This window comes from Amblyomma americanum, chromosome 10 (assembly GCF_052857255.1).
Source record: "Amblyomma americanum isolate KBUSLIRL-KWMA chromosome 10, ASM5285725v1, whole genome shotgun sequence".
In the NCBI taxonomy this organism is placed as follows: domain Eukaryota; kingdom Metazoa; phylum Arthropoda; class Arachnida; order Ixodida; family Ixodidae; genus Amblyomma; species Amblyomma americanum.
The window spans coordinates 63754082-63778028 of NC_135506.1; the positions used below are offsets into that span (position 1 = coordinate 63754082).

General features: G+C 48.4%; 2 protein-coding genes across 2 annotated transcripts; both read left to right on the top strand.

The window, feature by feature from the left end:
- Positions 1-1980: 1980 nt before the first annotated feature.
- Positions 1981-3691, top strand: LOC144108360 (prolyl 4-hydroxylase subunit alpha-3-like). Its single transcript, XM_077641613.1, has one exon. The coding sequence runs from the start codon at positions 1981-1983 to the stop codon at positions 3442-3444; it is 1464 nt and encodes a 487-aa protein (XP_077497739.1). The 3' UTR covers positions 3445-3691.
- A 14559-nt stretch (positions 3692-18250) lies between these two features.
- Positions 18251-19714, top strand: LOC144108361 (prolyl 4-hydroxylase subunit alpha-3-like). Its single transcript, XM_077641614.1, has one exon. The coding sequence runs from the start codon at positions 18251-18253 to the stop codon at positions 19712-19714; it is 1464 nt and encodes a 487-aa protein (XP_077497740.1).
- Positions 19715-23947: the final 4233 nt, after the last annotated feature.

Below are 23947 nucleotides of genomic sequence, written 5' to 3' on the forward strand. Positions count from 1 at the left end.
ACTTCATTACGTCATCTGCACTGAAACGACTTTTCTTTCTCAGAGGTGCCTCCGTGACGCGCTGTCAGACATTAAATTACTTTCCTACAATACTTTTGTGAGACCTGTACTTGAATATGCGAATACAGCCTGGTTTCCGTTTACAGATAAACTAACAAAGAAACTAGAGGGAGTTCAAAGGAAAGGTGTAAGATTTATCTACAACAAATGCAGACAAACTGAATCACCCACAGAACTCATAAACAACGCTGGAATACTTACGTTAAAAAAACCGCGCCAGGCTTGCATGAGAGAAACTACTTTATCAACTTATTCACAACGTGGTGAACATAGATTGTACAAGGTATATTTCAAAATCAGAAACAAGGAAAACGAGACATAAGAACTCACAAACACTGGAAGAATATCGATTCAACACAGACTGTTTTAGACATTCGTTTTTTCCGTCAGCCATTCGAGAATGGAATAAGTTACCATCAAGTGTAACCAGCCCATCTTTAGAAAAATTTTTAGAGACATATGAAGCGCACCTACAAGCTCTACATTGTGCATTATAAACACCATTTTGTCAGCTCCAGTGCTCTATTTAAAGTCATGAAAATTGTTCTTTCTAAGGTGTAATGTATTTATGTTGTTCTTATTTCTTTTTCCTTGTATTGTTGCTCCCAGGTTATTTCTCACCGATTATTATTATTGCTATTGAACCTAACAGCCTCTGCTCACATATAGTGGCAACGCTGTGTTTTATGTACCTGCTTTGTTGAATACTGTTTTTGCCCTTCCTGCGATGATCCCGACTGGATTGGCAGTATTTCTCAATAAAATAAAAAAGAGACAACACGGGCAGAATTCACTGCTTTGAATCCGAGAGCGTAGAGTTAGAGTTGGAGCGACCGTTTAAATTGCCTCGCAGCCGGACAAGCAATCTAGGTTGGCCACCTAGGTCACGTGACCCGGTGGCGTCATCACCGTGGCAGGTGGCAGTTAAATTAATGATTGGTCGCGAGTGGTTGCAGGTGAAGAACAACCTGAGTTGCAAAAGCCCCACTGGTGGCGCATCGCTTAACTGCAGCACCAGTGCGCCAGTGGTTCGAGGAGTCCCAGGGATCTATGAATGCAGAGAATGACCTTCTGCACTTATGGGAGTTAACTCATTACGCTATCGCGTCAGACCTTTAAACCGGAGCTTTCCCCTCCAGTTTTTGCAGCGATAGCTACACTACGGTAGCATTTCGAGCCTTCAGCGTGGCGGCGCTGCTACCCTGTGGCTGTTCCGCCACGCTGTCACGTGGTGCGGAGCAGCTGCCGGCGGCGCGGCGCCATGGCTGATCACGTGGTTGGTCACGTGACCAAGGTCCACTCGGCCAGCTGTAGCTATCGCGTCACTCCAGGTTTAACCAAAGCTTAACCCTCGCCAATTTTTTATGTGGCCATTTTCGAACAACTATATGGCACTCCAAAAGCTTACATTTATCAGCACGAAGAGTTGCACATCGATAAAAAGCGTCCGTTGAAAACGCACATAAATGTCCGCAGTTCGCAGCATGGCACGTTGCAGACAGCGTCTGTTGCGAAGTACACGTTACTTTTGAACCATTATTTTATTTTGAGCAGTAATTTCCTGGCGGTAACGCTCAGTAGTGCCGGCCAAGTTTTATAGCAGCCAGACAATGCACTTGTTAACTTCTGCTCGACAACACTGCCGTCTTATTTATATCTTATATCTCTTCCAATTTATCACTTCTTTCCGATATTCCTGCGAAACTGAACATCCTTACTATGTGTGTTTATTGTACTGTAGGTCATTCTACTCCAAGGACTTGCCTGGCCCCGACGATATTAAACAAAATTACGCGTGGGCGGGAATATGAGACGAAATCAACAAAGAATAGAAGTATAACTACAGTCAAAAAATAACAATGAAGCATTAACTCTAATGCGCGTGCTTCCTATTGATAAAAAAAAGAAGCTCGGACGAAGATGACGAAGATGAAGTCATGTGTGTTCTTACTGTCAGCCTTCCTCGGAGTCAGTGGGGTCCTGGCTGGCGACTACTTCAGATCTATGCAAGGCCTAGCCAGACTGTTCCAGACGGAGAAGGCTGTGGTCAGGGCCCTGCGTCGACATTTGGAGCCGTGCGAAGCTACTTGGCGCCGAGCTGCCGCCGTCGTACCGCTCGTTCGGACTAAACTACGGGTTGCTGCTTTAACGCGCAAGGGAAGTCGGCCTGGAGAACAGTACCTGTTGAGGCTACTGAGGCGCTCAGCTCTGGACGCCATGTCCGGCGTGCTTCGTGACTTCCGCTGTCCTCGGCCGCTGATAGATAACGCCGGCTTCTTGCCCTGGCCCACAGAAGAGGACGTGGACGGAGCTGCTGCGGGCATCTGCAGGCTCCAGAAGGCGTACCACATCACGCCAGAGCATGGCGTTGCAGCAATGCGCTCTCCCGAACTGGTCCAACCGACGGCGGACGACATGCTTTCTTTGGCCGTCCACTGCTCACTTAGAGAACGGACACTGGCCGATGAATGGGCGGCGCTAGGAGCCGCTGATATGCGGTTCGCGTACTTCCTGGAGCGACACCTGCCGACGCTGGAGACGTCCACAAGGACTGCGAGTTTCAAGGCCTGGCGCAAGGTCGTCGGCTACCCTCCCGAGACGCCGGCCATGTGGCTCTACAGAGACTTGGTGCGGGGCGCCGTCCGCTCCAGCTTCGTCAGTGACTCCAGCTTCGGCAAGCTGTGTCGGACGAGCCGGGAGGGCGATACGAGGCCCGCCAGCTCCCTGATGTGCTGGCTGTCGAGGGGCAAGCGTGGCGCCGCGTCGCTGGCACCTTTCGCCGTGGAGGCGCTGTCTGCTGCGGAGCCTCGGGTGTGGCTCATCCACAACTTCCTGAGCGCCACGGAGTGCGCTGCTCTTCGGCGGCTGCCCGAGACACTCGCACCAGCTGAAGTGGTGAACACCGACGGAGGAACCGTGGTTAAAGATGTGAGGACGGCGGAGATGGCCTGGCTGAAAGACAATGCCAACACTAGCGTCCTCTACCGTCGCACGGAGGTGTTGACGGGCCTCTCATTGGAGTCTGCCGAGGAATTGCAGGTGTTGAACTATGGCATAGGCGGACACTATGATGCGCATATCGACCCATTAGACGCATGGGTCACGGATGCTTACGGGGAGCGGCTGGCGACGCTGCTGGTGTACCTGAGTGACGTGGCTGAGGGCGGGGCCACCGCATTTACCGAGGCCGGACTGTCAATCGCTCCTCGCCTCGGCTCCGCGCTGTTCTGGTTCAACCTGAAGGAGAATTCGGCAGGGCTTTGGGAGCGAGACCAAAGCACCATGCACGGCTCGTGCCCTGTGCTTCGTGGATCCAAGTGGATCGCCACCCTCTGGATTCATGAGCGGGTGCAGCCTGCTGACTTTAACTACACGCTTCCTTAAACCCGGCTACAGTCTTCCAGATGCTCCTGCGCTCGTGTCCATTTGCCTAAACTATGTTTCGTCGTTTCCATCCTATTCCAGCATCCGCGTACGGACATCCCATCCGTGCGGTTTTTTACTTTTTATTTCTTCGTTTGAACTCATGGAACGAACTGATGAAACTCATAATCGAAAATATTATGAACGACATTTATCGTGCATTCATTAAGTTTGAGGTTCAAGAGCACATTGTCTTTGACGTTCTTAATTTTTTTTTTTTTGGGGGGGGGGGGGCGGGGGGGGGGGCTTGAGAATTAAATCTATATTACGCTTTACCCTCGTCCGCTTTATGGGCCTGTTTCTGCTTTGACAGACCGGGGTGGATCAATTCGTGCACAGTTGTCAAGACCAGCTTAGCGTATGAGTGTCGAAGGGGAAGAAACTGGGTTGATGTGCGAAGAGGGTTCTCTTGTTCTCTGAGGCCTATCGAGTACAGCAGGCAAGAGAGGCCCACTATTCCAATATTGCGTTTCAGCGTTTTTGAGACATATTTTTCACGGCTCAGGTTGTCTGCCTAAGATAGGAATCTTTTTCTTGTGCGATTTCGCTTGTTTGCTTCATAAAGCAGAGGGAACTCCCGTTCAGCGTGAAATGTTCTTTTCAGTTGTAGTGTTTTTTGCATAAAAACCTAGAAATATTTATTTTAAAATATTTCCTGTAATTTGAAGTAAACAAAAAATATTGATCAGTAAATGATCGTAATAAGCATGGTTACAGATGCGTTGCTGCCGCCTGTTTGTGATCTATGTATGCTGGGACAACCTTTATGACTTAATGCATGTGTGCGTGTGTGCATGGTTGGTTCGGTTAATGTGGTTTAACGCCCGAAAGATATTCTATGAGGGGCGCCTTAGCGGAAGTCTCCGGATAATTTCTACCACCTGACGTTCTTTAATGTGCACTGACATCGCACAGTACACGGACCTCTAGCATTCTGTCGATCGAAATGCGATATCCGCGGCCGGAATCGAACAAGCGTCTTTGTAGTCAGCAGCCGAGCACCACAACCATCGAGCCACCGTGGCCGCGTGTATGTACATCCATGTTCATGTACAGTCCAGCCGCCTTATAACGGCCGCAGTTACAACGACCGCTCGATTATTACGAACATGGCCAGTGCTAACGTCAAAACATGCATTAGAAAAACAGCCCTGTGTCCCATATACATGATCATTCGTGACCACCGCTCGATTATAGCGAACGAAGCCCTGCATGTGATAGTCCTCACAATTTATGCTGTCGTATGTCTGCCGGGTTGCGGGTGCTTTTACTATTATTTAACGCTGCGAAAGGTCTTCGCACACACTGAGTCTATAATATATCGTCGAAGACATTGAGACAAGTTTGCTGTGAAGATCTTAATAAGTAAAAAATTCGTTGGAGGCACTTAGTATCTCTTAACTGCGGGAACGCGAAAGCCAGTGGGCATTGGGTAATTTGCTCACAGTCCAGTTGGCAGGTTGGGATCACGTGACAAGGTCAAGTGACCTAGGTGACCTAGATGTAACGGACGGACACCGCGAGGTCACGTGAATGGACGGACGGTCACCGCGAGTATGAGTCATTAAAGGATTTCGCCTTAAAACATCTCTCTTCAGATGGCGCACGAAAACTTTTGGGCGCCTCGCGCACAACGAAGCAATCCATACGCAATATCCTGTCTTCGTGCTTACGCCTGAGTTGCAGAAAATCTGAAAAATTTGTTTTCGCCTCTTCTCATGTCAAGACGTCACCACCTATATCAAGGGCCACTTCGCCTGCCACACCTGGATCGCATGGCCACACAGAACTAACTCTCGACAATGTCCACTCTGTGATCAGCTCCTAATAGGCAGACGTTTCACGTGTGGCATGCTGCGGTTTCCCGGAAGTAGCTTGTTCAAGCGAAATCATTATACGCAACATCATTACCCTAGAGAAGGAACGGTCATCCGTTACATACACGCCTGAACTGATTTTACTATGAAACGGGGCAATGAAAGCCACAGAACTTACCATGCTTCAACTCACGAGTTACCCTATGTAAAAAAAACGCCATTGCAAGTAGATCACACTCACTTGTTCGTTCTGAACAAAAACGAATTTGGAGGTGAGTTCGGTTCCTTGTCCACATCATGAAAAGTTTCCCTGCCCGCCGGCAGAATGGAAGATTTCAAGAGAAGAGAGCACGCGGCGGTGGCGCTGCACGCAAACTCCTGGCTTCGGCGAACGTATAGATAGTATCTCCGTCTGTCCGAAATACGCGATGTTTTAGGTCAGGAGCTTTGCAGGTTGGTGAAGGAAGGGTGAAGGAAGAAAGAAGGGCTCAGAAGGAGATCTTTACGCCTTATCCTCAACACGATAAGGCAGTAATCTGACGAGAAGAGCGGAGAGAGAATGAACTTTATTGAGAAACTGGTCTTGAGAGTTGATTGACGGTCAGATGAGTGGGGTCCTCATTCCAGAACTCCAGTGGCCCGAGCTGCTGCTTCACGAATCTGGTTGATATTCCAAGAATACGCCAGTCAAATGAACCTCCAACTGTTCGTAAGATGTATGTGTCGTCTTTAAAGGTTCAGGCTTGCCCGCACACCCCCACGAAAAGCGAAAAAATGTGACACTTGCATCACACGAGAGGTATACGTGTTAGGGAGTTGAGCAGGATACATTTTTCTGCATTTACGTAGGCTTCGAAATGAGTGTGTATATGGCGCCAGGCTGCAGAATCTGCTGTGCTTGGCTTTTCGCGCGGTGTTGAGTATCAACCTACGGTTAAGATGTAGTGTTTCTATATAGTCGTTCGCTATATGTGGACGCAAGGGGTGTGAAATAAGAATGGGAAGGATCCCTTCGTTTAATCAGCGCTAGAACTTTAGGTTATGAGCCGGCTCTTTGCCCCCTAACCCGGCACGATCTGATGTGTAAGAAATTCTGTGATGTTTTTCTAAAGGGGTAGCAGTAAGGAGTTCCTCTGCTCTTTTCGGGGGTATACCAGCCGTATAACCAGCAGGCTTGCTACGAGTCTGTGATAGCGTGGGCCGTTTTACAGGGTTTGTCTTGGTGTTTAATTGCCATGGCCACAGCTATGGCTTCAGCTGAGGCAGGGCTTTCTGCCCTTGTGGAGGCTGTTGCTAATGGGTTGTATATGTGGTCTAACGCAGCTATCACGAATACGCCCCCATTGAGATATGCCGCAACATCCACATATGTGGCATCAATCTCATTATGAAGGTCTTGTCGCAAACATTCCACTCGAGCCTTGCGCCTTTCCACGTGCAATTTATGGTGTATATGTTTAGATACTGGTGCGACCATTAAGTGATCCCTGATTAGGTGCGGTAGTGTTTGCTTAGCTTCCAAAACTTTCCAATCCGTAGGGGCGGTAATCGTGTGAAAGACGGCTCTGCCTGATGCCGTGGATTGGAGCCTTGTGTTCTGAGAGACGAGGATCGCATCTCTTAGTTCTTGATAGGTGTTTTGAAAGACGAGTGCTTTCAGCTGCTCGCTTGAAGCGATTGTAGGAAGCCATATAGCACCGTTTTGGTGATGCTGATATGGCCAGTCCTCTTTGTAGCGGGATATCACAGGCTTCTGAATCAGGCAACAAAAACATATAAATATGAAAAAGTAGAAAGTAGAGAAAAGCTCTATACCAAATGCTATGCATGTCAAATAGTGAAGAAAAGAAGAAGGTGGTAGTAATTCTCTACAGGCTTCTTTGTTTCACCACCAGTTCTCAGGGCGGCGGTTTATCACCTCCACTGCCCTAGACTCATCGGGTGACGTCGCCGACCCCAGTTAGACACCTCTGATGATGATATCGATTTGGGCTTCCTCTTCAATATTCAGTGTGGTACGGGAGACCGTTGGCGGCTCTGCTAACAATTAAGGCTTGGACCAGCCTAAAATTGTCCTCTTTCCCCATGCCTTGGTTGTGTCGAGAGTTGCGCCTTATCATGCGAGCGATTTGGGTGGTAGTAGATTTGAGGGTTTGAATTATATTCGAAGCCCGCATGTTGCAGTGTATACCCAGAGCGCTAGAACCAGAACTTTGTCCGATTCCGTGACCTTCTGACCTTCAACACATAGGGTAAGAGGGCCGGGCGACTTGTGAGTGCAGATGCTGTCGCCGTTCCTTCTGCACTCTCCTAGAGATAGATAGATAAGGAGGAGGAGGGAAAGGCAGGGATGTTAACCAGAAAGGGGTTCCGGTTGGCTACCCTGCACTGGGGAAGAGGAATTAGGGGACTAAAAGGAGGAAGAGAGAAGGGGAAAAAGGCATAACACACACACACATGCACAACGCTGCCACAATTTGTCACTCAATCCAGTCGCACTCAAGTAGGCAAAAGGTGCCTTGTATGCCTTGAGGGGAGTCGACTGCTGTGGCCGCGGATCTTTTGCTCTGTTAATGGGCAAGGATCGAGGCGGTCCAGGGCACAACACAGTGTATGTCTTGCACTCGCAAATGCAGGGCACTCGCAGAGATGATGAGCGATGGTCTCCTCACAACCACAGCTTTCACAGGCAGGGCTGTCGGCCATCCCCATCCGGAAAGCATAGTGGTTGGTAAAAGCAACACCGATCCATAAACGGCATAACAATGTTGCTTCGCGACGTGCTAAGTTACGTGGAAGACGAAGACGCAGTCCAGGGTCCAGTGCCTTGAGGCGGAGGTTGCAAAACTCTCCCGTGTTCCACGATGAAAGTGTGAGTTCCTAGAGAGATGACATAAAAACAACACGGTCTTTGCATGTTTCCTAAGACACGGTCGACAAGCACCGGTGCTCTTTCTGCATGCTTCAAACCAGATACCTGTTACTGCTCCCGGACGGATGGAGGCGGCTAAAAGCAGCGCAGCAGGGCACCGCGATTGAAGCCCTACATTAGACCAGTGATTGAAGAAAATCCGCATACTGCTGATCGTTATTTCCTCTTCCGTTAGCATTCGGCTTCGTTGCTTTTCGGACACCCGCCGTAGTGTATAGAAGAGGCTGCGGCGTTCTACTTCTGAGCACGAAGTGGGGATTTAGTGGCAATCGCGGGGCTAGGTTTTCATATATCTGCGAAATGTTAAACATCTGCGCGTTTGTCAGAACTCCAAGTGGTCGAAATTTATATGACGTGCTCCTCTACCACGTGTCTCTTAAGTAAGGGTTTTACTTTCTGGCGTGAAAGTTCATTTATTATTCAAACAGCCAATCAGTCAATCAATCGAATTATTCTGGTCCAGGGCCGCTCTTGTTACTTTAGTGTGCCACGCTGAGACAGGCAATGGTATGATATACTAGGTTCTCGCGTCAGTCAAGATAAGGCGTTTATTTATTTGAACTGAAGTACAGTATTTATAGCCTGACTGGGCCCCAGTAGAATAAAATAAGCAAGAAGAAATTACAAGCGTGCACTTAGGAACGACCCAACTACAAAACATAAACCATGCGAAGCCATATTGTTATTATTCGATGAAAAACGTTGTGTTCCCATGCGGTTACGTTTGCGCTCCCTTACACCTGACAGCTGCTCACGGTGAGACGCGCGCTCAGATCAGAACGCTTTAATAGACGCTCTAAGTTTCGGCCTTTCAATAACGGCCCCAGCTCCGCGACTTTCGGCCGCCTTATGGCGCACTAAATGTCGGGTGAGGCAAAGGTTCACGCGCCTTTTGCAGCAATAACTGGAGCACCAGTTCTGCCACTAGCTGGGAATAGAAAGGAGTTGTGACAGACGTGCTCCTACGCACATAATTTCAGCCGCAAAGGTCACGTGACTCGTCACTCATAGGTTTTCCCGGAAGTGGTGTTTTATGGTTATTTCATGTGATATGCTGATGTGAGCAGGAGCTGGCGTTTGACATTTGAACCTCCCTGATCTGCGCCCCGACAGCACTCGCTATAATGCCGGCAGCTGTGACCACGTGGGTTGACCGACGATCGCACGTAAGCTCCGACCTGAGAACCCAATTCCGGGCCGTGAGCCGAGCTTTGGAAGTCGCCGAGCGCCAAGGACTCCTGGCCACATCACGCGACCAGCAGTGAAGCAGGGAAAGAAGAAAAGCGCAATGGAGACCCCACTCGATCTACGAAAGAGTACCTTTGAATGAATTTTGACGAAAATAAAGTTTTTACCGCCACCACCACCACCAACGGTACAACGCCTTTGTAATGCCGTTAAACACGTTAAAGTTCAAGTATGCCGTTCAAGTATGAAAGTGTGAAACACTTTCATACTTTAAGAACGGCATCGTAGGCAAACAGTGAAATAGAAAAAACTGCTTTGAAAGCGTTCGTTTTCTTAGATTTCTGAGGGCGCTAAGCCTACTTTTTACCTGCGTTTTAATTTGGCTGGAGTGAACACCCTCTTTGTTTATAAACACGGTGTAGGTCCATAGAAAATGTGGCCTTTGCGTAACTACTCCGCTGTCACAATGGCGCCAATATAGAGCGCACAAACAACTGGCACCATCTTTGAAAAGTTGGTGCTAAAATAGTGGTTTGAACTAAATAGTTTGAAAATCTCCTAATTTGCATATTTTCAGATCTGCTGCTGACGCGATACGAAATTTTCGCACATCTTTTAGGTAAGCACTTGCTCGCATATTTCGTGCTTTACAGGCAAGGGCGATCTCGCGGTAGGCAGCGTACCCACTTTATTGAAAGAGCTGCAGGGCTGCTCCGAGCAGTCCTACAGCCGTTCCTCGCCGAGGTACTTCGCACCCTATCCGCTAAGGAGCTTGGATATTGAGGAACTAAAGTGTTTTGCACGCACCAACTGTTTTAGGCTCCTCAGTGTTTTCGGAACAACACCGCATTACCGAATGCGCTGAGTGGCATCAGCGTTATTCCCTGCTGACATCACAGAACTATACTTCTCGAGAATCGCCTCAAATCGAGCCACGGTGGTCGTTTTCTTCGGAGTCATTATTCTCCCCTAAGAGGGAGCAGGGGTGAAAGCTTGGGATGAACAAAGTAATACATGTTTGTCTGTTAGATATTTTCACCTAGTGCAGTTGGTAGGAAGCCAAGTACTTAGAATAATTAGATGGTTTATGTTTATGTTTATGACGGTTTAACGTCCCAAAGCGACTCAGGCTATGAAGGACGCCGTAGTGAAGGGCTCCGGAAATTTCGACCACCTGGGGTTCTTTAACGTGCACTGACATCGCACAGTACACGGGCCTCTAGAATTTCGCCTCCATCGAAATTCGACCGCCGCGAATAATTAGATGGTGCTTGGCTCGGAGGTTGCTTATAAACAACTCGCAGATTACAGCAAGTTGGTTTGACAGTCGTCGACAAAGAAAATTATCGCCAGTGACGGCGGTGGTCAGTTTAAATGTAGCGAAGAACTTTCGAGATGATTGGCCCGAAAAGCACCTATGGCAATTTTGATCGTCGTAGAAGCAGTCATCCTCGGCAAAAGTTTCGCCGGAGAAATCTGGGCGCTTCTCATTTCACAAAGCTATAAGAGTGCGTGCCAGCACTTCCGAGTAGGAAAAAAAAAACATAATAAAGATTTGCGTCACATTACCTTCCTCCTAAAGAACCATCGACTTGGGGATGAAAGGAACGAAAAGTAACCAAAACAGATAATTAAGAGGGAAGCCGGAGCTTTCATTAGCGCATGTAAGAGGGTGAGTTTTAGGCCGACGATATGCACTACTTAATTCCGGATCCGCCCGGCGTCGATGGGCTGCTGTCTTTTTGTTGGGAAAGATGTTATAGCCGAATTCTCCAGTTCAGCGAAGGATTTTCTACCGACCAATGTAGCAGCCTAACGGTGTTTCCTTAAGACCACGGTGGTGAATCAGCGTCAAAACCCAGATTCTGTCACGTATTTTGTATTCTAGAAGAACTTGTTATACCAGTTGGTGCATGGTTGTTCTTCGTCGCATCTTCGTAGATTGAATGTAGGGTGCAGGTCCGCTGTTGTTAGATCCGCAGCCGGGAAAGCCTACGGACTTCTTCTGCACGAGCAAGGCAGGCACTGACGTCGAGGTTGTCTTCTCCGGTGACGTTTGAGAGCATGTCGTCGAGGGTGGTCGTGGCCGCCCTGTCGTGTGCGAGCCGAAAAGGCGTCTTATGTGTGGCCTTGTGCACTGCGTTGTTTTACGCAAAGACAACTCAAGGAGTGAGGCGGCATCCCAGGTGTGTGTTCAGCAGTCGTCCTTGAAGGCCTCTTGAAGCATCTGGAATGCTTCGGCTGCATTCCTTCCAAGCATCACGCAAAACTTGAAAGCGTATCGCTGTTCAAGCGAACTCTCCATCGCGCCCTGTCATCCTCTCACACTGCTCGGAGCAAACTGGCGACCGGCTGCGATGGCATGGAAGAGCCCTCGCCGCTTTTTCCGACCGTTTTACCACGCTACCGTGGATAGTCGCGTCATAATAAAATCATACGCATTACTTTCATAATGGACGCTTCATGCACCATGAATTGCACGTGGAAAGGCGTAAGGCTCGAGTGGAACATTTGCGACGAAAACTCAAGAATGACAATTATGCCCCATGCGTGGAGCCCCGCCGCGGTGGCTCAGTGGTTAGGGCGCTCGACTACTGATCCGGAGTTCCCGGGTTCGAACCCGACCGCGGCGGCTGCGTTTTTATGGAGGAAAAACGCCAAGGCGCCCGTGTGCTGTGCGATGTCAGTGCACGTTAAAGATCCCCAGGTGGTCGAAATTATTCCGGAGCCCTCCACTACGGCACCTCTCTCTTCCTTTCTTCTTTCACTCCCTCCTTTACCCTTCCCTTACGGCGCGGTTCAGGTGTCCAACGATATATGAGACAGATACTGCGCCATTTCCTTTCCCCCCAAAACCAATTATTATTATTATTATTATCATGCGTGGATGTTGCGGCATATCTTGCTGGGGGCGTATTTGTCATAGCAGCGGTAGACCACGTATACAAACCACTAGTAGCAGCCCTTATTAGGGCTATTAAGCACCAGGGCAGACTCGGTGAAACGGGCCGCCTTTTCACAAACTCCCACCGAGCCTGCCGTGATTATATATTTTCTTTCTTTCTTTCTTTCTTTCTTTCTTTCTTTCTTTCTTTCTTTCTTTCTTTCTTTCTTTCTTTCTTTCTTTCTTTCTTTCTTTTTTTCTTTCTTTCTTTCTTTCTTTCTTTCTTTTGGATGATTCATTGGATGATAGGCCGGTTGCTGAAATTGTTTTGCTTGGACAAAGAGAGCGGGAAAGGGCAGAGAAGAAGGTTCCTAGTAGCACGTCAACAGGACCAGATGGCATTCCTATTACGCTAATAAAGAAATGGGGACCAAAATGCAAGCGAAAATTGAGAGAATTTCTTGATATCAAGGAGTCTACGCCAATATTATAGAAGATTGTGGGATATACGGGACACATTGGATGCTGGAGATGAAGCAACTACACTGGACTGGGACTTGAAGACAGAAGATTCTGTCATCTGCTTACTACGGCCGAACCATGCCCGTATTAAATATCGCCTCCGAACTCCCCGAAGGAATATATCGATACATATAGTAGGATACAACTTAAAAAAAAAAACAGCAGTTGCTAACACTGGGCAACGATCCGCGGAGTACTGTGTTCCTCCGCTAGCCAGTCACAAAATAAACTAAATCAGCTGTTAATTGTTTGACTTTATTAAACAAGCCAGGTATCGCGATTCTAGAGCGTGTAACTTTTTTCGCGTGATTAGCTTCTTGTTTAGGTGACGAGAGAAGTTTTAACAACGGACAAATTTTTTTGTCGTGGAGGAATTCTGTGCGCTGGTCCTAAATGTTGGCGGAGCTAGCTTCACTGAAGACTTAAGTTGCATCCGACTATAGGCCAGCGTTATTTGTGTATACCAAGTCAAGACGTATCCATGGATTGCCTCCACAGGTTGACAGCTCTTTTAATCGTAGTGGTGAGCTAAATTTTTCGATCAGACGTTATTATTCTGGATCTCTGAATGGAGTCACACGAGGATTGCATGCAGTAACACTGGTGTCAAAGATTGTGTAGTGCGTGCCATGACATAACTGCCCCATTGCCCGTAACTTCACAGTATCATGGTGAACACCAACTCGGAATTTCATTATGCAGCCGTTTGTCTAGTAAGAATCTCCCACAACACCGCACACTAGAGAAGAAACACACTAGGGGATGCTGATTTCTACATATATGATGGAAACGGTGCCTGAGGGTCGACATATAAATAAACAAAAAACAATTCGCGCTTTTTTTGACAATAAAACAAAGTAGAGCTTGAAATGTTACTGCTCCCTCCACGCTACTTACTGCCTGCTGTCCTGCGCACGCATGAATGCGGTCGCGGTATGTAGGAGGGATGTATGTCTAATGCTGTGAAGGGATTAGCTGCTAATAATGGCAGTGTCGCCGCGGTAGCTCGATAGTTATGATAGTCGGCTGCATAACCGAAAGACGCGGGTCCGATCCCAGCTGCACCTGTCGCATTTCGATGGAGGCGAAATGCTAGAGGTCCGCGTACTGTGCGATGACAGCGCACGCTAAAGAACCTAAAGTGTTCGAAATTATTCGGAGCCCTCCGCTACGGCTTCCCTAGCAGCCTGAATAGCTTTTGCAATTAAACCTCTAAAACACGCTAACAATGGCATGTCAGAATTGCGTGTGCAACAGCACAAGAAACTTGTGGAATGGAAAGCAACAACCGACCGACCGACTGACCAACCAGCCAACCCTGAGCTTGAGGTTCAAGGAAAGGAAGACGGGGTGGCCCTGGTCGTTTCTGTAAGCTCCGGTTGCACAGTACTTGTATTGGTACTGACTAATGAAAACGCCAATGAATGAAGAGAGAATCTATAGCACTTGCGGAAAAACTAGGACGGCGTCTGTTCTCACTCCTCTCGCAAGCTTGCGTCGATCTACAAGGACCGCTGCAAAATGGCACGCTCCATTTATGATCAAGGGTATCCGTTATTATAAAAGGGCCGTATGCACCACAGCGTAGCGACTCGTGCCGTAGTAAGGTATACGATCTCTTCCGGGAAATGTTATATGAGAGACTCTTCGGGGTGACTCGCTGTATTTATACCACGTTACAGTTGAGAACGCTTGTGTTATTACGTTCACCAATGTTTTCACCCCACCTTTCCTCCTCATTGTAACACCTGTGGCGTGCCCAGGTCCACACTTTTCCACTACCTTTGGGAATGTCCTTCCCCACAGGCAGTACCGCACATCCCCAATCCCACTCATTCTTCCTGGGAGACTGCTTTACGGACCGCTCAGCCCACCGGTCAGAAATGGCTGGTGGATCGGGCCTTATATGAGGCACAAGCCCGTAGACTCCTGGATTAGTAGGAGACCACACTGGAAGATTTTGTTCTTTTCTTTTTTTCTAATAAAAGTTGTTTCCATCCATCCATCCACCAATGTTTTTATTCAAGAAAAGTATAGCAGTAAGACGCGTACGTATTCACACATGCTACCCCGAATCACACATGTAGGCGCCCGTGTGCTCTGCGATGACACTGCACGTTAAATATCCCCAGGTGGTCGAAATTATTCCGGAGCCCTCCACTACGGTACCTCTTTCTTCCTTTCTTCTTTCACTCCCTCCTTTATCCCTTCCCTTACGGTGCCGTTCAGGTGTCAGCCGAGATGTGAGACAGATACTGCGTCATTTCCTTTCCCAAAAACCAATTTTCATTTTTTTACACCGCACACAGCACTGCTCCACTGCCCTCTGGTTGTGTCCATGGTTGCACACATGACAGACCTCCCCTGTTAGAAGTTGTAGTCCTTCAGATACTCTGGCCTTGGCCGCAATCGCTGAGGTCGTGACGGAGGCTGTGAAGCAAGACTAGACACTCCGGTTGACTCAGTGTACCGAGGACAGAGCGGGCATGCTGGCCATGTTCCGCAGCACCAACCGGTTAAGTTTCTGGTGAAGGCACGTTTTCCTTCTCGGATTGCTCGTGCTGTGTTGACAACGAACATGCCACTTGCGACTGCAACTGTAGCGGTGCAGACGTCATCCGTTCAGGGGTAAAAATAATTAACCGCGGCAGGAACAGGACTTAATTAGGAAGAGAAGTCCATGGACAGTGTTCTATTCCTATCGCGTTTTTTTTTTGCCCTTGTTTCGTCCTATTCCTGTCGCGTGTATTTTTACACGAACTTTTCGGACCAGCTAGCCCAGAACTTCGCCGTGCTGAACGTCATCCGCTTTCGGGTGATAGCGGTATTCACCACAACCGCCGCAACTGAAAGCTATCGAACAATATATGATTAAAAGCAAATGCACCTGTTGGAAAAAGCACAAGGTGGAACCAGCTGCCGCTGTTCATTCGCCTTACCACACATGTAATCGCCAATACATTATTTGCATCCCCTTTCTGTATCGCAATGACAGACACCACGCATCCCGCAATTACACAACATAAATACCTTGGATTAATTTTATCATCTGATCTGAAATGGAACTTGCACGTGAACTTCATTACGTCATTCTCAGGAGGAAAAAAAAACTTTTCTTTCTCAAAAAAAGACTTTTCTTTCTCAGGAGGACCCGCCGCGGTGGCTCAGTGGTTAGGGCGCTCGACTACTGATCCGGAGTTCCCGGGTTCGAACCCGACCACGGCGGCTGCGTTTTTATGGAGGAAAAACGCTAAGGCGCCCGTGTGCTGTGCGATGTCAGTGCACGTTAAAGATCCCCAGGTGGTCGAAATTATTCCGGAGCCCTCCACTACGGCACCTCTTCTTCCTTTCTTCTTTCACTCTTTTCTTTATCCCTTCCCTTACGGCATGGTTCAGGTGTCCAACGATATATGAGACAGAGACTGCGCCATTTCCTTTCCACAAAAACCAATTATTATTATTATTATTTCTCAAGAGGCGCCTCCGTGACGCGCCGTCAGACATTAAATTACTTTCCTACAATACTTTTGTGAGACCTGTACTTGAATATGCGAATATAGCCTGGTTTCCGTTTACAGATAAACTAATAAAGAAACTAGAGGGAGTTCAAAGGAAAGCTGTAAGATTTATCTACAACAAATGCAGACAAACTGAAACACCCACAGAACTCATAAACAACGCTGGAATACTTGCGTTACAAAACCGCGCCAGGCTTGCACGACAGAAACTACTTTATCAACTTATTCACAACGTGGTGAACATAGATTGTACAAGGTATATTTCAAAATCAGAAAGAAGGAAAACGAGACATAAGAACTCACAAACACTGGAAGAATATCGATTCAACACAGACTGTTTTAGACATTCGTTTTTCCCGTCAGCCATTCGAGAATGGAATAAGCTACCATCAAGTGTAACCAGCCCATCTTTAGAAAAAATTTTAGGGACATATGAAGCGCACCTACTAGCTTTACAATGTGCATTATAAACACCATTTCGTCAGCTCCAGTGCTCTATTTGATTTAATGAAAATTGTTCTTTCTAATGTGTAATGCATTTATGTTGTTCTTGCTTCTTTTCCTTTGTATTGTTGCTCCCATGTTGTTTCTCACCGATTATTATTATTGCTATTAAACCTAACAGCCTCTGTTCACATATAGTTGCAACGCTGTGTTTTATGTACCTGCTTTGTTGAATACTGTTTTTGCCCTTCCTGCGATGATCCCGACTGGGATTGGCAGTATTTCTAAATAAAATAAAAAACAGAAAAACAGGGACAGAATTCGCTGCTTTGAATCCGAGAGCGTAGAGTAGAGTTGGAGCGACCGTTTAAATTGCCTCGCAACCGGACAAGCAATCTAGGTTGGCCACCTAGGTCACGTGACCCGGTGGCGTCATCACCGTGGCAGGTGGCAGTTAAATTAATGATTGGTCGCGAGTGGTTGCAGGTGAAGAACAACCTGAGTTGCAAAAGCCCCACTGGTGGCGCATCGCTTAACTGCAGCACCAGTGCGCCAGTGGTTTGAGGAGTCCCAGGGATCTATGAATGCAGAGAATGACCTTCTGCACTTATGGGAGTTAACTCATTACGCTATCGCGTCAGACCTTTTAACCGGAGCTTTCCCCTCCAGTTTTTGCAGCGATAGCTACACTACGGTAGCATTTCGAGCCTTCAGCGTGGCGGCGCTGCTACCCTGTGGCTGTTCCGCCACGCTGTCACGTGGCTGGTCACGTGGTGCGGAGCAGCTGCCGGCGGCGCGGCGCCGTGGCTGATCACGTGGTTGGTCACGTGACCAAGGTCCACTCGGCCAGCTGTAGCTATCGCGTCACTCCAGGTTTAACCAAAGCTTAACCCCCGCCAATTTTTTATGTGGCCATTTTCGAACAACTATATGACACTCCAAAAGCTTACATTTATCAGCATGAAGAGTTGCACATCGATAAACAGCGTCCGTTGAAAACGCACATAAATGTCCGCAGTTCGCAGCATGGCACGTTGCAGACAGCGTCTGTTGCGAAGTACACGTTACTTTTGAACCATTATTTTATTTTGAGCAGTAATTTCCTGGCGGTAACGCTCAGTAGTGCCGGTCAAGTTTTATAGTAGCCAGACAATGCACTTGTTAACTTCTGCTCGACAACACTGCCGTCTTATTTATATCTTATATCTCTTCCAATTTATCACTTCTTTCCGATATTCCTGCGAAACTGAACATCCTTACTATGTGTGTTTATTGTACTGTAGGTCATTCTACTTCAAGGACTTGCCTGGCCCCGACGATATTAAACAAAATTACGCGTGGGCGGGAATATGAGACGAAATCAACAAAGAATATAAGTATAACTACAGTCAAAAAATAACAATGAAGCATTAACTCTAATGCGCGTGCTTCCTATTGATAAAAAAAAGAAGCTCGGACGAAGATGACGAAGATGAAGTCATGTGTGTTCTTACTGTCAGCCTTCCTCGGAGTCAGTGGGGTCCTGGCTGGCGACTACTTCAGATCTATGCAAGGCCTAGCCAGACTGTTCCAGACGGAGAAGGCTGTGGTCAGGGCCCTGCGTCGACATTTGGAGCCGTGCGAAGCTACCTGGCGCCGAGCTGCCGCCGTCGTACCGCTCGTTCGGACTAAGCTACGGGTTGCTGCTTTAACGCGCAAGGGAAGTCGGCCTGGAGAACAGTACCTGTTGAGGCTACTGAGGCGCTCAGCTCTGGACGCCATGTCCGGCGTGTTTCGTGACTTTCGCTGTCCTCGGCCGCTGATAGATAACGCCGGCTTCTTGCCCTGGCCCACGGAAGAGGACGTGGACGGAGCTGCTGCGGGCATCTGCAGGCTCCAGAAGGCGTACCACATCACGCCAGAGCATGGCGTTGCAGCAATGCGCTCTCCCGAACTGGTCCAACCGACGGCGGACGACATGCTTTCTTTGGCCGTCCACTGCTCACTTAGAGAACGGACACTGGCCGATGAATGGGCGGCGCTAGGAGCCGCTGATATGCGGTTCGCGTACTTCCTGGAGCGCCACCTGCCGACGCTGGAGACGTCCACAAGGACTGCGAGTTTCAAGGCCTGGCGCAAGGTCGTCGGCTACCCTCCCGAGACGCCGGCCATGTGGCTCTACAGAGACTTGGTGCGGGGCGCCGTCCGCTCCAGCTTCGTCAGTGACTCCAGCTTCGGCAAGCTGTGTCGGACGAGCCGGGAGGGCGATACGAGGCCCGCCAGCTCCCTGATGTGCTGGCTGTCGAGGGGCAAGCGTGGCGCCGCGTCGCTGGCACCTTTCGCCGTGGAGGCGCTGTCTGCTGCGGAGCCTCGGGTGTGGCTCATCCACAACTTCCTGAGCGCCACGGAGTGCGCTGCTCTTCGGCGGCTGCCCGAGACACTCGCACCAGCTGAAGTGGTGAACACCGACGGAGGAACCGTGGTTCAAGATGTGAGGACGGCGGAGATGGCCTGGCTGAAAGACAATGCCAACACTAGCGTCCTCTACCGTCGCACGGAGGTGTTGACGGGCCTCTCATTGGAGTCTGCCGAGGAATTGCAGGTGCTGAACTATGGCATAGGCGGACACTATGATGCGCATATCGACCCATTAGACGCGTGGGTCACGGAGGCTTACGGGGAGCGGCTGGCGACGCTACTGGTGTACCTGAGTGACGTAGCTGAGGGCGGGGCCACCGCATTTACCGAGGCCGGACTGTCAATCGCTCCTCGCCTCGGCTCCGCGCTGTTCTGGTTCAACCTGAAGGAGAATTCGGCAGGGCTTTGGGAGCGAGACCGAAGCACCATGCACGGCTCGTGCCCTGTGCTTCGTGGATCCAAGTGGATCGCCACCCTCTGGATTCACGAGCGGGTGCAGCCTGCTGACTTTAACTACACGCTTCCTTAAACCCGGCTACTGTCTTCCAGATGCTCCTGCGCTCGTGTTCATTTGCCTAAACTATGTTTCGTCGTTTCCATCCTATTCCAGCATCCGCGTACGGACATCCAATCCCTGCGGTTTTTACTTTTTATTTCTTCGTTTGAACTCATGGAACGAACTGATGAAACGCATAATCGAAAATATTATGAACGACATTTATGCTGCATTCATTAAGTTTTGAGATTCAAGAGCACATTGTCTTCGACGTTCTTAATTTTTTTTTTTGGGGGGGGGGGGGGCTTGAGAATTTACTCTATATTACGCTTTACCTTCCTTCGCTTTATGGGCCTGTTTCTTCTTTGACAGGCCAGGGTAGATAAATTCGTGCACAGTTGTCAAGACCAGCTTAGCGTATGTGTGTCGAGGGGCAAGAAACTGGGTTGATGTGTGAAGAGGGCTGCCTTGTTCTCTCAGGCCTATCGAGTACAGCAAGCAAGAGAGGCCCACTATTCCAATATTGCGTTTCAGCGTTTTTGAGACATATTTTTCACGACTCAGGTGGTCTGGCTAAGATAAGAATCTTTTTCTTGTGCGATTTCGGTTGTTTGCTTCATAAAGCAGAGGAAACTCCCGTTCAGCGTGAACTGTTTTTTTTTCAGTTTATTGTTTTTGCATAAAAACCTTGAAATAATTATTTTAAAATATTTCCTGTAATTTGAAGTAAACAAAAGACATTGATCAGTAAATGATCGTAATGAGCATGGTTACAGATGCGTTGCTGCCGCCTTTTTGCAATCTATGTATGCTGGGACAACCTTTATGACTTAATGAATGTGTGCGCGTGTGCATGGTTGGTTCGGTTAATGTGGTTTAACGCCCGAAAGATATTCTATGAGGGGCGCCTTAGCGGAAGTCTCCGGATAATTTCTACCACCTGACGTTCTTTAATGTGCACTGACATCGCACAGTACACGGACCTCTAGCATTCTGTCGATCGAAATGCGATCTCCGCGGCCGGAATCGAACAAGCGTCTTTCTAGTCAGCAGCCGAGCACCACAACCATCGAGCCACCGTGGCCGCGTGTATGTACATCCAGTTCATGTACAGTCCAGCCGCCTTATAACGGCCGCAGTTACAACGACCGCTCGATTATTACGAACATGGCCAGTGCTAAAGTCAAAACATGCATTAGAAAAACAGCCCTGTGTCGCATATACATGATCATTCGTGACCACCGCTCGATTATAGCGAACGAAGCCCTGTATGTGATAGTCCTCACAAGTTATGCTGTCGTATGTCTGCCGGGTTGCGGGTGCTTTTACTATTATTTAACGCTGCGAAAGGTCTTCGCACACACTGAGTCTATAATATATCGTCGAAGACATTGAGACAAGTTTGCTGTGAAGATCGTAATAAGTAAAAAATTCGTTGGAGGCACTTAGTATCTCTTAACTGCGGGAACGCGAAAGCCAGTGGGCATTGGGTAATTTACTCACAGTCCAATTGGCAGGTTGGGATCACGTGACAAGGTCAAGTGACCTAGGTGACCTAGATGTAAGGGACGGACACCGCGAGGTCACGTGAATGGACGGACGGTCACCGCGAGTGTGAGCCATTAAAGGATTTCGCCTTAAAACATCTCTCTTCAGATGGCGCACGAAAACTTTTGGGCGCCTCGCGCACAACGAAGCAATCCATACGCAATATCCTGTCTTCGTGCTTACGCCTGAGTTGCAGAAAATCTGAAAAAATTTGTTTTCGCCTCTTCTCATGTCAAGACGTCACCACCTATATCAAGGGCCACTTCGCCTGCCACACCTGGATCGCATGGCCACACAGAACTAACTCTCGACAATGTCCACTCTGTGATCAGCTCCTAATAGGCAGGCGTTTCGCGTGTGGCATGCTGCGGTTTCCCGGACGTAGCTTCTTCAAGCGAAATCATTATACGCAACATCATTACCCTAGAGAAGGAACGGTCATCCGTTACATACACGCCTGAACTGATTTTACTATGAAACGGGGCAATGAAAGCCACAGAACTTACCACGCTTCAACTCACGAGTCAGCCGATGCAGATAACGATATTGCAAGAAGGTCAAGTTATCACTCTCGCTTGTTCGTTCTGAACAAAAACGAATTTTGAGGTGAGTTCGGTTCCTTGTCCACATCATGAAAAGTTTCCCTGCCCGCCGGCAGAATGGAAGATTTCAAGAGAATAGAGCACGCGGCGGTGGCGCTGCACGCAAACGCCTGGCTTCGGCGAACGTATAGATAGTATCTCCGTCTGTCCGAAATACGCGATGTTTTAGGTCAGGAGCTTTGCAGGTTGGTGAAGGAAGGGGGAAGGAAGAAAGAAGGGCTCAGAAGGAGATCTTTACGCCTTATCCTCAACACGATAAGGCAGTAATCTGACGAGAAGAGCGGAGAGAGAATGAACTTTATTGAGAAACTGGTCTTGAGAGTTGCTTGACGGTCAGATGAGTGGGGTCCTCATTCCAGAACTCCAGTGGCCCGAGCTGCTGCTTCACGAATCTGGTTGATATTCCAAGAATACGCCAGTCAGGTGAACCTCCAACTTTTCGTAAGATGTATGTGTCGTCTTTAAAGGTTCAGGCTTGCCCGCACACCCCCACGAAAAGCGAAAAAATGTGACACTTGCATCACACGAGAGGTATACGTGTTAGGGAGTTGAGCAGAATACATTTTTCTTCATTTACGTAGGTTTCGAAATGAGTGTGTATATGGCGCCAGGCTGCAGAATCTGCTGTGCTTGGCTTTTCGCGCGGTGTTGAGTATCAACCTACGGTTAAGATGTAGTGTTTCTATATAGTCGTTCGCTATATGTGGACACAAGGGGTGTGAAATAAGAATGGGAAGGATCCCTTCGTTTAATCAGCGCTAGAACTTTAGGTTATGAGCCGGCTCTTTGCCCCCTAACCCGGCACGATCCGATGTGTAAGAAATGCTGTGATTTTTTTCTAAAGGGGTAGCAGCAAGGAGTTCCTCTGCTCTTTTCGCGGGTATACCAGCCGTATAACCAGCAGGCTTGCAACGGGTCTGTGATAGCGTGGGCTGTTTTACAGGGTTTGTCTTGGTGTTTAATTGCCATGGCCACAGCTATGGCTTCAGCTGAGGCAGGGCTTTCTGCCCTTGTGGAGGCTGTTGCTAATGGGTTGTATATGTGGTCTAACGCAGCTATCACGAATACGCCCCCATTGAGATATGCCGCAACATCCACGTATGTGGCATCAATCTCATTATGAAGGTCTTGTCTCAAACATCCCACTCGAGCCTTGCGCCTTTCCACGTGCAATTCATGGTGTATATGTTTAGATACTGGTGCGACCATTAAGTGATCCCTGATTAGGTGCGGTAGTGTTTGCTTAGCTTCCAAAACTTTCCAATCCGTAGGGGCGGTAGTCGTGTGAAAGACGGCTCTGCCTGATGCCGTGGATTGGAGCCTTGTGTTCTGAGAGACGAAGATCGCATGGCCAGTCCTCTTTGTAGCGGGGTATCACAGGCTTCTGAATCAGGCAACAAAAAACATATGAATATGAAAAAGTAGAAAGTAGAAAAAAGCTCTATACCAAATGCTATGCATGTCAAATAGTCAAGAAAAGAAAAAGGTGGTAGTAATTCTCTACAGGCTTCTTTGTTTCACCACCAGTTCTCAGGGCGGCGGTTTATCACCTCCACTGCCCTAGACTCATCGGGTGACGTCACTGACCCCAGTTAGACACCTCTGATGATGATATCGATTTGGGCTTCCTCTTCAATATTCAGTGTGGTACGGGAGACCGTTGGCGGCTCTGCTAACAATTAAGGCTTGGACCAGCCTAAGGTTGTCCTCTTCCCCCATGCCTTGGTTGTGTCGAGAGATGCGCCTTATCATGCGAGCGATTTGGGTGGTAGTTGATTTGAAGGTTTCAATTATATTCGAAGCCCGCATGTTGCAGTGTATACCCAGAGCGCTAGAACCAGAACTCTGTCCGATTCCGTGACCTTCTGACCTTCAATATATAGGGTAAGAGGGCCGGGCGACTTGTGAGTGCAGATGCTGTCGCCGTTCCTTCTGCACTCTCCTAGAGATAGATAGATAAAGAGGAGGAGGGAAAGGCAGGGATGTTAACCAGAAAGGGGTTCCGGTTGGCTACCCTGCACTGGGGAAGAGGAATTAGGGGTCTAAGAGAGGAAGAGAGAAGGGGAAAAAGGCATAACACACGCACGCACAACGCTGTCACAATTTGTCACTCAAT

What these genes read in the sequence shown, in the direction of transcription:
- LOC144108360 (XM_077641613.1), top strand. Translation starts at nt 1,981, where the DNA reads ATGACGAAGATGAAGTCATGTGTGTTCTTACTGTCAGCCTTCCTCGGA.
- LOC144108361 (XM_077641614.1), top strand. Translation starts at nt 18,251, where the DNA reads ATGACGAAGATGAAGTCATGTGTGTTCTTACTGTCAGCCTTCCTCGGA.